The sequence below is a fragment of the Benincasa hispida genome, chromosome 7 (assembly GCF_027475165.1).
Source record: "Benincasa hispida cultivar pf3 chromosome 7, pf3_genome.v1.1, whole genome shotgun sequence".
Taxonomy (NCBI): Eukaryota; Viridiplantae; Streptophyta; class Magnoliopsida; order Cucurbitales; family Cucurbitaceae; genus Benincasa; species Benincasa hispida.
Window position 1 is genome coordinate 30,738,305 of NC_143484.1, and position 12,679 is coordinate 30,750,983.

General features: G+C 35.6%; 1 protein-coding gene and 1 pseudogene across 2 annotated transcripts; one reads left to right on the top strand and one right to left on the bottom strand.

The window, feature by feature from the left end:
- The first annotated feature begins 2,827 nt into the window (after window positions 1-2,827).
- Window positions 2,828-12,008, top strand: LOC120081561 (histidine acid phosphatase family protein). Of its 2 annotated transcripts, XM_039036556.2 has the most exons (12): window positions 2,828-3,072; window positions 5,369-5,450; window positions 5,999-6,292; window positions 6,452-6,610; window positions 8,336-8,476; window positions 8,707-8,763; window positions 9,821-9,959; window positions 10,055-10,165; window positions 10,255-10,448; window positions 11,314-11,355; window positions 11,438-11,525; window positions 11,674-12,008. In XM_039036556.2, the coding sequence occupies exons 1-12, from the start codon at window positions 2,951-2,953 to the stop codon at window positions 11,706-11,708; spliced, it is 1,464 nt and encodes a 487-aa protein (XP_038892484.1). In that variant the 5' UTR covers window positions 2,828-2,950; the 3' UTR covers window positions 11,709-12,008. The 2 variants fall into 2 exon arrangements, with proteins under 2 accessions (XP_038892484.1, XP_038892483.1); XM_039036555.2 differs by having other exon boundaries at window positions 11,438-11,824.
- Window positions 3,272-4,581, bottom strand: LOC150035102 (uncharacterized; annotated as a pseudogene).
- Window positions 12,009-12,679: the final 671 nt, after the last annotated feature.

Consider the following 12,679-nt stretch of genomic DNA (forward strand, 5'->3'; position numbering starts at 1 on the left):
AATCTATGACATACATATAAACCTCAACATCATGGATCTACAACATACACATATACCTCAACATCATGGTTCTACAACATACATGTATACCTCAACATCATCAGATCAAATACAACCATGGAATCACATACCATCTCATACTAACATTCAAGTGTCTATGTGCACAACTAAATATTTCAGATCTCGTACCAGAACATACTTTGGTCATATTATACTATCAGTCTATCATGCTGTCATTCTGCCATAACATTCATTTATTATGCTAGCATACATCTAATGTCTGGCCCGTGGGCAGTTCCAGTAGTAAGATTACTTACCTTGATATTAGGTCAAACCAAAAAGCAATTGAATCTTTGTGAAATTCTTGAATCCTTAATCAAGCCTAAACATAAACCAAACTTTAAAATTAATAGTTAAGGCCAAATTCCAAACACCCAAATATTACAAAATATTTCCAGATAACCTTACCCAAGGTGTAGTCCAATTCAAATTCACCTTCCAAACCTCCAATTTTAAGTCCAAATAATTAGCAAACCAAACTCTTCTTCATCTTGAATGAAATTCTTGAATCAACCCCCTAATCATAATTTGAGATTAGGCTTACATGATTAAAGCTTGAATCAAATACATACTTCACTACCAATGTCTCAAATAAATTATCCATATGTAGATTCGTCAAAAATCACTTCCAAATGACTTTACCAAAATTTCTCAACAACCAAAATTAATCCACAAAAGAGTAATCAAAGCATAAAACTTACCAAAACTCACTAAAACAAACTCCAACTTCACTGAACAACACCTCAATATCTTCACAAACTTGAATCCAAAGTTGAAACACAATGGGTATCAACCAATTGATGCAAAAAATAAATGAGTATTCAAGAATCAACCGAAAACAAACCCAAACGGCAGAAATCTTACCCAAATCGATAGATCCAGTGACGGCAAAAGCGAACGACGCTTGAGCAGTGGTGGACGGAGGTCATGAAGAAGAAACTGACGCGGTGACTTTGGGCGGCGTCGGACGGGCTCAGGAACGTGAGAAAGAAAAGGGGGGTGGGGTTTGACTTTTTATAATAATAATAATAATAATAATAATAATAAAACAAAAAAGGAAGTAAATATAATTACATTTAATTCCTTTCCGTTTTATACTATTACATTCATTTCCATTTCAAAAGAAAATTAATTTCTGTTATTAATTTTCAATTTGAGTTTCAAATTGAATACTTTCACACAAACAATTAAATTCCCGCATGAAGTCCAAAATTCCAAAAATACCCTCCAACTAATAACAATTACTAAAATTCCAAATAATAAAGTTACTGAAATTACATTATTACTAAAAAAATGTGCGGGGTGTTACAACGCCAGTCGATCAATATACTTCCACGATGTCTTCTCCCTCAACATTTGGTTTTTTTCCAACAACCTTCAGTACACTATGCATGGAAGAAGGATAAACTTCACATGTCCATCCAAATATCCATGACCAGTATGTTACATATCGATAACGTAGTGAGGGTATACACTTTCCAGAGGAAAGTCAACCACCCAGTGTAAGAGGGCATGGCGATTGTGGACACTATGTCACTCAACATGATCGATCTAGGTGTAATAGAGGATCTTCTTCCAATCGTGAATAAAAGAACATTGTACATATGATTAAATTTATTAATGAAATTCAATTACGAAAATGCACTTGAAATTCAATTATTTACAATAGTCGAAAGTTAATATCTATATTTTTGCATAAGTTTCTAACAACTTTAAACAAAAATAATAATTTGAAATTAAAAATTAATATCGAGTATATCAAATCAATCATAGTAATTTCTTAATCTCAAAATAGCAATATTACTATCAAATCAATCATAGATATTACTAAGCGACCGGATAGAGAATACTAAGCGATCGGTTAGATATTACTAAGCGATCAGATAGATATTACTAAGCGATCGAATAGATATTAATAAGCGATCAGATAGATATTACTAAGCGATCAGAGAGAATACTAAGCGATCGTTTGGCTAATATTAAACGATCTTTTAGATATCTATTACGTGATCGTGTACTATTTATAAAGCAATCTTTTGGCTAATACTAAGCGATCGCTTAGGTTTTGTTATTCGATCGTTTAGATAATACTAAGCGATCGTTTAGGTTTTGTTAAGCGATCGTTTAGAGAATACTAAGCGATCGTTTAGCTAACTGTTCCACGATCGTTTCGATATCCACTATGCAATCGTTTGGCTAATAATAAGCAATTGTTTAAATAATACTAAGCGATTGTCTATAATTTATAATCAATCGTGTATAATTTATAAGCGATCGTGTATAAATTCCTAAGCGATCGTGGATGATTTACTAAGCGATTGTGTATAAATTACCAAGCGATCGTGTATAATTTACTAAACGATCGCATAGTAATTTACTAAACGATCGTGTTCAGCAGACGCATTAATGCGGCATACGAGGAAAAAAACAATAAAATATTTCCGAATGAACGGTTGTATTTTTTTTTAAATGCAGGTACGGGGCTTAAAAAAAATTCCAGAATACGCCTCGAGAGGCACATTCTGACATGGACAAAAAAACCCACCAACTTTTTCCTAAATGAGTTGGAAACCACCCATTTTCCCAATTAACTTTCAAAACCACCCCTATCTAAATAACCCCCTAAAATACCTCCCAAGTACTTTTCAATAGCAGAATATTCATTGGTATGACATCACTAATAATCGATTATTTGAAATTTGATTGGGTGAAATAACAAAGCATTAATTAGTATTAATAATTACATCAATTTTTGGATTCAAGGGGGCAAAACTGGCACAGAAACAAAAATGGAAGGATAAAATCGTCAAAGTTTCTAGTTTTTCTCTTCAATGAGCGTTTCTCGGTGGTTTCTTGTTTGTTTTGTTTATATTCATGCTTTGATGAATGAATGGCAGCAAGGAAGAAAATTTTCATGGCGATTCTTCTTCTGATTTTCTTATTCCTATTCTCTAATTCGAGAGCCGGGGAGCTATCGTTCGGTGTAAAGCAACATTTGTCCACTGTTACCAGGTTTCTCATCTATTTTGTGGATTTTGTGCTGTCTGAATTGTTTTTTTTTCTTTTTCTCAATCTATTTTTGTATTTGTTTTGTGTTGATTTAGTTATTTGTGTGGATGACTGATGATTTAATCCATCGGCAACATCTCTGGATTTCGATGTGTTTGTTTGAATCCTGTTTTGAACAGTAGTCATGATTCCGATTAGACGATTGAAATAGAAATTTAGAAATTCCGTATTTTAAAATTTAGCTTCATCTCCTTCCACGAATGCACATGAGAAATTGGCAAGAAAGGTCAATGGCCTGATCATGCATTTGATTTTTTAATATCAATTATATGATTTCAGCCATCCTTTAACACACCATTCTCCCATACTGGTTTGAGAACCAGAAACTTCCCATGAGTGGTCTTTGGAGAATCGGACTTGATTTGTCCACCTCGAAGAGGCTGACTATTATCTTACACCAGAGAGAGCTGTTGTTAACCGCCCTTGCCAGGCACATTCATTTCAGCAATTCTGGATGCTCATTTGGACTTAGATTTTTCGAAAGAATTAAGAACCAAAACTTTAGACATCGAAGGCGTTAGTGGGATTAATTGCCTGGACTGCGTAATGGCCAATTCCTCAAGCCTTTGTGTCTTGACAGATAACTCAGTTGACTGAGAAGTAGCACGAGGTCTTGTTAGTGCCTGTGTTAAAGCTTTAGCCATCTTACGTGGAGTTGTTGCATTTGGGGACCCCAAGCCAGAATTGGCAGCAACAGTCTGTTGAACAGATGATGGAGCAGCCGGAGAGCCTGTGACTATAGTTGGCACCTCAGCCAGAGCTGATGTCCATCCCTCCCTGCCAATCAAAGTTGAACTTCCAATAGGCAAGCTCTGAACAGATGTGGTCAAGCCAGGAGATGAAACTCGTCCTACATCGGGTCCTCCTTTCCTGTCTTCTGATTAAAGTGATGGAAAATCCTTGTTCAAAACAGCCTTATTAGTGATACCGTTAGTGGTACTTCCTGAATGAAAGCCATTACTGTTAGCCTTACGATTATAGCCTCCACTTTTAAAGTTGACAGCAACTCTTTGAGGAAATAAATCACCTTGCTCCCTAGATATCATTGAATGAGAACGCCACAAAGTTTCCTTCTCAACTCTTCTGGAAAATATGTTTTCCAGAGGCCTAGAAAAGTCTAACCCCAGGGGTCCTCAAGATTTGACATTTCTTTCTCCTTCTCAGGGTCTCTGTCACGATGATTCCTATTAAATCTACTCTAAGCATTCTTCCCAGAGCCACTGCTAGAACTCCTCCTCGAGCTTGATGAAGATGACCAATCCAAGAAATCAAAATGTGGTTTATCTATATCGCTAATGCTCTTTGTATTTATACTCCTCAAATAATGAGCTTGAGAAGAAATATCTGAGTGAGAAGAAGACGATGCAAATTGTTGAGCTGCAATCCACTCCCAGAAAGACTTCCAGAACTTCTCAACCACTCTGGAACTAATGTAGGTTCACTTCCTCCCATAATGAGTATTAAACATGATCAAACATAACAGCATAACACTTCTTGCATCCTTTACCACATTCTTTCAATAATTATTAACACAAAACACCACCAGAAGTACTAGTTCTTTCTAATGCCCGCCGAAGAGCAAGAAAGTGCTATAAATGTTTATAGAGGCATCAATGAAATAAAAGAATTAGAAAAGAAACTAGTAGGATGGATGTCAAGATGGACTTATTGATTGGACTTATGGGAATTATCAACACAAGATGGACTAATTGATTGGACTTATTGTAATAGACAGACTTATTGATTGGACTTTGTAAGCGATTACAGGTATCCACAGCTTGATTTTAGATTACCCTACCACTATATGCAACTGTGACCGCCTTCTGGGATGACGTTCTATATTTCTAATTGGAAGGTCATGTTTAGTTTTTTTTCCCAAATCTACTTAATTATTCAGTCAATGGGATTATTTGTAATTGGAAAGCTTTCTGGTTACTTTAGGTTGCAAGTTTGATTTGTATGGACAATTGAGGGGCTTACTAGTTTGATATTGAAACTTTTTGTATTTTTGTATTCTTAAGCTGCAAGCAACTTGCGGGCAGCCTAGAGGGGTTTTTGTGTGTATTGTTCTTGTTATTTTTCAAATATCAACAAAAAAAAGTTGTTTCTTAGAATCTTATTAGGAAAAAAAATGACCATGCCCTATGTTTTCTGCACAAGCGCGATGCAGTTTTTAATAGTCATGAAGTACAATGCCACAGTAAAAAAGCTAACTTCTAATATTGATGTTTCTGGACAGATATGGTGCAGCGAAAGGTGGTCGTAATAGTAACTATGTTCCCGCTCCTGATGGATGTGTTCCAATTCATTTAAATCTTGTGGTAAGTTATATTCCAAACTTGTTGGTTTCCAGACAACAATTTGGTTAAGGTTAATTATCTTCCATGATGCTTTTTGATAGGGAGTTATAGTGGTTTGCCAGCGTAAAAGCATTATGTGGAAGTAAAAGATTTATATTTCAGAATTTTATTGATAGATTATGAATGATTGGAGTGTATCATGTATGCCTACTTAAGATTGATTTTTCATCTGTGTCATATCAGTTGACTCCAAAGTTTTCTCTTTGGTCGATATGTATTAGGCTTCTTGTATGAACTTCTAATGGCAAATGATACCTTCATGTTCGCTATAGAAGGGGAGGTATTCAGGATTGGTTTCCTGCCACTGATTCTCGCAGAGTATGTGTTTTTTGGTGCATATGTGAATGTATCAGTACTTTATTGCATAGCTTGGAATTCTATACCAGATTCTTTTGCATGGTTTATTTGCAAGCTTTTGAATAACAATGCTTGATTCGACTCATCTACAATTCTTTGAAAACTAAAGATTCCAAAGAAATGAATAGATTTAGTGGTTTATTTTTTCTCAGGCTAGGCACGGAACTCGTGCTCCAACCAAAAAACGGATCAGAGAGTTAAACAACTTGGAAAATCAGTTAGAGACGCTTTTAAAATCTGCTGTAGGAAATGGCTTGTCTCTGCATAAAGTTCCTTCCTGGATGAAGGGATGGAAATCTCCTTGGAGAGAAAAAGTGAATGGTGGAGAATTAATTCCAGAAGGAGAGAAAGAATTGTATGATCTTGGAATCCGAACAAGAAAATTGTTTTCTGACTTGTTTAGTGATGATTATCACCCCAACGTATATACAATCAGAGCAACTCAGGTTATTTTCGCTTTTGGCATTGTTTGTGTTGTCCGCCTCTTATTTTTTAATTGTTACAAACTAATTATTGATGAATTAGGAGGATATAGACTTGGAGTTCCATTTATTTGTTTGAACCATAAACTGTATGCTTATGTTCATTCACCCATGAATAATTAGATTCCTCGGGCATCAGCTAGTGCTGTGGCATTTGGTATGGGGCTATTCAGTGGGCGAGGAAGCCTTGGATCAGATCGTCATCGAGCTTTTTCTGTGGTCAGTGAGAGTCGTGCCAGTGATACGATGCTTAGGTTTTTTGATTGCTGTCGGAGATATGAGGTACTTACGAATTCTTAATATCTTCTCATTTCTGAATTCTGTAGTTTATATGTGCCAAAATTTGTATTACTATTTTCATTAAAATCATACTTTTGTTTACTATTTTGCACTTCTGTTACTGTTATGTATTATTATTTTGTTTGTGAATGGAAAATCTAGAACTCGTACTCTCTTAAACATATATTTAAATGTTATTTTTCATTAGTCTTTCTACATGCCTTTAATTTCTTGCAGGTGTTTAAAACTTGAGCATGTGATGATGGATGATTAAAAAAAATGTAAAAATAAACAATAATTTTTTAAACGAGAAACTATTTCGATGTATTTTTTTCTTTCTTTCTTCTTCTTCTTCTTCTTCTTCATTTTTTTTTTTAATAAATAGAATCAACAACTTTCATTGAGAAAAAAAAAAAAAAAATGAAAGAATCACAAGGACATACAAAAAAACAATCCACAAAACACCCCCTCTAAAGAGAGTTTCCAACTATACGTCCTCTAAAGAGAGGGTTTCCAACTAAGTAAGATGTTACCTAGGGAATAATTACAAAAAACTTTGAAACCGAAGCCCAAAGCAAAATATGAAACCTTTCTAAGGTCCTATCCATACCTCTGAACACTATTATTTCTCTCCTCTAAATATCCCACAATACAACACACACCCCATCAAACCACGAAAAATGACCTCTCTTTGAAAGGTAGAAACTACCCAATCATCATACAAATATCCCTTTGGCCAACTGTCTGAACATCAAACTCCTACGAGAAACAAATCCACATAGACCTTGCAAATTGGCAGCCGCAAAGGTGATCTCGGTCTTCCTCCACATTCCGACAAAGAATACAACAGAAAGGACTCATTGACGAGGTCATCTTCCTAATAAACCTATCCAAAGTATTTACTCGACCTAGCAAAACTTGTCAGGTGAAGAACTTGATTTTCTTAGAATCTTAATCCTGCAAACCACATCAAAGACCAACTCACTAATAGGAGAGGGATCCAACTGCGACCTAAAGAAAGACTTACAAGAAAAGCCTTCCATAGAAGAGAGGCAGGCAACCTACGTTCTCCTCTACTGGTTCAATAGAAGAGAGCTAACATCCGCTTCAGACACGATCATCCCTTCTCCCCTCCCTAAAATTGCACTCTTCCAACAAAGATAGAAGAGAGGCAACCTCAGTCATCTCCCTATTGGTTAAATGAAAATGGAACTCGAAAGAATAGGAGACAGAGCTCCCCGACCAAACCAAAAAATCAGAGAACGAGCAAGTTTTAAAGAAAGACAAATGATAAAGATGAGGAAATGCAAAGTAGAGAAAGACAAATGATTAAGATGATGAAACTATTTCATTGATGAATGAAATTATTATCTAAAGATACAAAGACGTCCCATTTAAAGGGAGAACAAAAGATTTTTCCAGTTGATGAAGAATTTCGAAAATTCATATTTTGTAACGATGGTATCTAAATCTCATGTTGAATGGAAGCATTTTGAAAGCATTAAATGTACAAATTCATTGATATCACATCCATCTCGTGTTCATCATTGTCCTAGAATTTTCTGAATGTTAATTCCAGAACTTTTATCGATTTATTTCTACCTGTTTAAATTTCAGTAGGTCAATGTTTATTACTTTAGACTTGACTAAATTGTTTTCAAGCCTTAAATCCGCCATTATTAGTTAGATGTTTAGTGGTTGACTGGTTGCTGTCAATTTTCAATGCAGGATTACAGGAAGAATCAGGAACCTGAAGTTGACAAGCTTAAGGAACCTGTACTTGATGATATAACTAAGTCACTCTCTGAACGTTATGGTCTAAATTTTACCCAGCAGCACATTTCATCTCTTTGGTTTCTCTGTAAGCAGGTGATTTTTCATTCATATATTTGGAATACGGAATGTCAAAGTGCCCCCCTAAAATATTCAGGTTCAAGGATATTGAAAATGGATTTTGAAATTTTACAGTCATTGTTTTATCTTGGGGTATGCTTGCAAAGTAACAAGCTAATCTTTTATTTGACGATGATATTGAAAATGGGGATTTTTCTAAGAAAACATTTATGATCCTAAGAGAATCCCCTGTCCTTCATCTGCAGGAAGCATCCTTATTGGACATAACGGATCAAGCTTGTGGATTGTTCAGCCCTTCGGAGGTACCTGGATTATCAGTCTTACTTATTATTTACTGTCATGTTAATGGTACGATTTGGTTTTAAATGTTTGTTAAAGGTCCTCATATTTCATGTTGCAAGTAGAGCTTATTACTTCTCATCTCATTATGTATATATCTAACTAAATTTAGCTTTTATTAAAAGGAACAGAGAATATGGATCTATATTTATGTATGCCATCATACGAATCTGAAAAGGGTTGGATGGAAAATCAAGCTACAAATAGTTGGAGAGAAGTGCATTTTCTTAAAAGAACAGAGAGAAAGAGATGGGGCGATACTAGTTATCAGGTCAGAGAGACGCCTGGCCCGTAAGCAGGCCCCCTTAAAAACCCATTACTTAATAAGGATTTGTTACGCGCGATATGCCACGGGCGGCAGCCGTTAGGTCACCTATTTTGAGTTATGGACACACAAGGCCAAAACATGTGTGCCGGGTGTGCGACCCATCAACCTACTAGCAATGGGGGAGAAAACATAGCATGTCACAACAAAAGTTTGATTCGAGGCGTCAGTAAAACACTGCCGTCTGTTCCAAAAACAAAAGCCCCTTAGCGCCCCGGGACGGGAGTGGGGGATGCAAGAGATGCTTACTTATAAATCAGATCATATGAGAGCTCGGCAAGAAGTACTTGGTACTACGATCATTGGAGGAACAATACCTAAACCGGGATCCACCACGGGTTGGGTTTGAGAGCCGTGTGATGGGTGACTATCCAGCACGGTTCGGAGAGCACTTTTAGTCTGTGTTGGTGAATAGAAGCCCCCCCTATCAAGAAAGAAGCGGCTCTTCCCACGGCGGAGTCGCTAACACACATATAGGTTAGCTTGAATGACCAGTGAGCTCGTATACAAGGTTAGCTTGTACCACGGAAGATTTATCAACCAAGATGATCAGATTTTACAGTTCTTTCTAATCCACTTGTATACAACCTTTTGTGGAGTGATTTTGGTTCAGCTGTGCAAGCTGCCTTTATCACGTTTGGTAGGTTCTGCATTTCTTGATTCTCAGCTTTGCAATCTCTGTCTTATGTGCTCAGGTTGCTTTGTTGGAGTGGACGGATGATATGGAGGTGTTTATATTGAAGGGTTATGGCAATTCATTAAACTATAAAATGGGAGTTCCTTTGTTGGAAGATATTGTTCAATCCATGGAGAATGCTATCACAGCCAAAGAAGGTATTTATACACACATCTGAATGGTCAATGCTGGAAATTATTTAGTAGAGTTTCTTAACTGTCTTACTATGTTTTTCATATTCTGTTGCTGGTAGAAAATCAAGCTCCTGGCAGCTATGAGAAGGCAAGACTTCGTTTCGCGCATGCTGAAACTATACTTCCATTCACATGTTTGCTCGGGCTCTTCCTTGAAGGAGAAGGACATGGCAAGTGGTTTTTTTGTATGACCAAAGCACTTATATTTATTCATTCCCTTTTCTCAGTTTTGGACTTTTTTGTTATCTGAATATAACAGTGTTTAAACGAATCCAAAAGGAGCAGTCCTTGCAACTTCCTCCACGGCCTCCAGCTACTAGAATCTGGAAGGGAAGCGCTGTTGCACCTTTTGCTGGTAATAACATGCTGGTTCTCTATAGCTGCCCCGCTAACTCGTCGGCGGACGAGTACTTTGTGCGAGTCTTGCATAATGAAGAACCCATAGCAATGCCGGTTAGTGCCCTTGCAATCACTCGAAGTCTCGTATCATTTCTTATTTATAGCTCATGTTTGGACTTCCATAAAAATTCCATGCTTATGTCATTAATGCATAACCACCCCCCTCCCCCCCAATCTGTTGGGTTTTGAAAATATGCTTAGAAAGACCACTTCCATCCGTATAGGTTTCTTTATTTTGTTCTCACTTTCTACCACGGTTTTCAAAGACAAAGCTAATTTTTTTTTTCCTTTTTTTTATTTGTTTTTAAAATTTGACAAAGAATTTAAATATTTTTTTTTAGGAAATGTGAAAACTATATTAAGAAAACTATAAGTAAACAAGTAAGCAAGTTGGTTTGGACACTCACGAATATCAAAAAAAAGAAAGAAAAAACTATGAGTAAACAAACATGAATTTAAAAAATAGAAAATTAAAAATGAAATCATTTTCTAATGGGACCTTAATGTTATTTTGCTTTAAGAACTACATTCATTGATCATTCGATTCTAAGGTTGGATTTTCTTCTCAATGTTTTCTATTCTTGACTTTTCTTGCTGATCTTTTAGGTTGTTCAAGAATTTGTAAGAATACTAATTAAATATATATGTGCCAGATTGGTATGATATTAGTAAGAGGGTTTATCTAGTGGTATTTTTGGCTATTAATAAAGGGAGTTATGGACCTTAGAGGGTGTAGATGATTTTGGTGAGAGTTTTCATCGGGGGACTTTGGGAGAAAGATAGCCTTCTTGAAAGACTATTGGTGTATTGTAACTTCACTTGATATTGCAATATGTTACTATCTTTGTGTTCTTTTGGTTTCTTTGAGTTTTCTCGTTAGATGGTATTCTAACATTATTTTTTGTATTTGGATGAATAGGGTTGTGATGGTTCAGATTTTTGCTCCTTCCAAATGTTTAAGGTAAGAATTATGACCTCTGTTTTGAATTATGCAAGTATTTTGTTACCACGGAATGATAATCTTAAATTGACATCTTTTGCAGGATAAAATTGTGGCTCCTCATCTTGAACATGATTTCAACACGCTGTGCACTTTGAATGGGGAAGAACCAATGCCGCCACCCGAACCGAGTAAGTTATCATTGTTTCGTTGGCTCTTCTGGCTTCGCAATGATGATAAACAACCTCGAAAAGATGAATTGTAATAAATGATGCCTACTAACTATACAATCTTTGTTCTTGACATTGTTTGTTTTCTTAACGTGTATATCATCAACAGGCGCAGACGACGCCGAATCCGGGTTTTACATGTAGGCAGGAGTTTACTCATTTTCCATGCTAATTTCGAGTTTCGTTTTACCCGGATCTTGAGCTTCCATCTGTTTCACAAATCTCTTTTATTTAAAGATTTAGACTCATACCATTTGGCATTTGCTTGGTGTTTTGTTTTACCACAAAAGGCAAATGCTTCATTTTTTGTACTTCTAAATCAAGATTTAGGTCACTCTTTTACGATATTCTTATCTGTACATACATAAGGAAAAGGATTGAGCTTGTTCGAACCCTTTTACCATTTTTGTCCAAGCCTTCTAAAATATCTTTCTTTTGTTACTAGATTCACAATTTTCTTTGCAACGACTTTCGAAGCTAGTTTGTCTACAAAAACTTATACAAGCCTAAATTGTAACTTTTGAAATCATTTAAATAATATTCAAATTAATCTCTACTGATTTTTCGTATTTAAAACATAATTAAATTTATTATTGACGAGAATTTGCGGTCTTGCACTCGATTAAATTTAAAGTTAGTAGCTTTCAATTTAAGAGAGGAAAAGAGTTCTAATGTAAAATAAAACTCGTAATTGATAGTTACTCTTACGTCAAAGAAAAATCTCGTGTTTGAAAATGAATAAAAGATTAAGAGAGACTAATTCTCCAAAGGAGAGAAAAAGAAAAGATATAAACATGAATTACAATCGACTAGAAAGAAGCTTTCTAACTACAAGCCTCCTGAAAAATATCAGCAGGCAAATTGAAATACTGTTCAACTTTGTATGAACTATAGACGTGCTCTTTGAACAACTTAACATGTATGTTATTTATATTGTATCTACATTAGTAATATTTTGTTGCACATTTTTTTGTATGTTTCGTGATTTTTTTTTTTTTTTAATTTTACAATGAAAATATCGATTCACCTCTCATGTCAGTAACGAGTCTATAAAATTATAGAAATCTCAACAAGTCGAGAGAAATTTAATACTATGCTTCTGAGCTGCATGGACC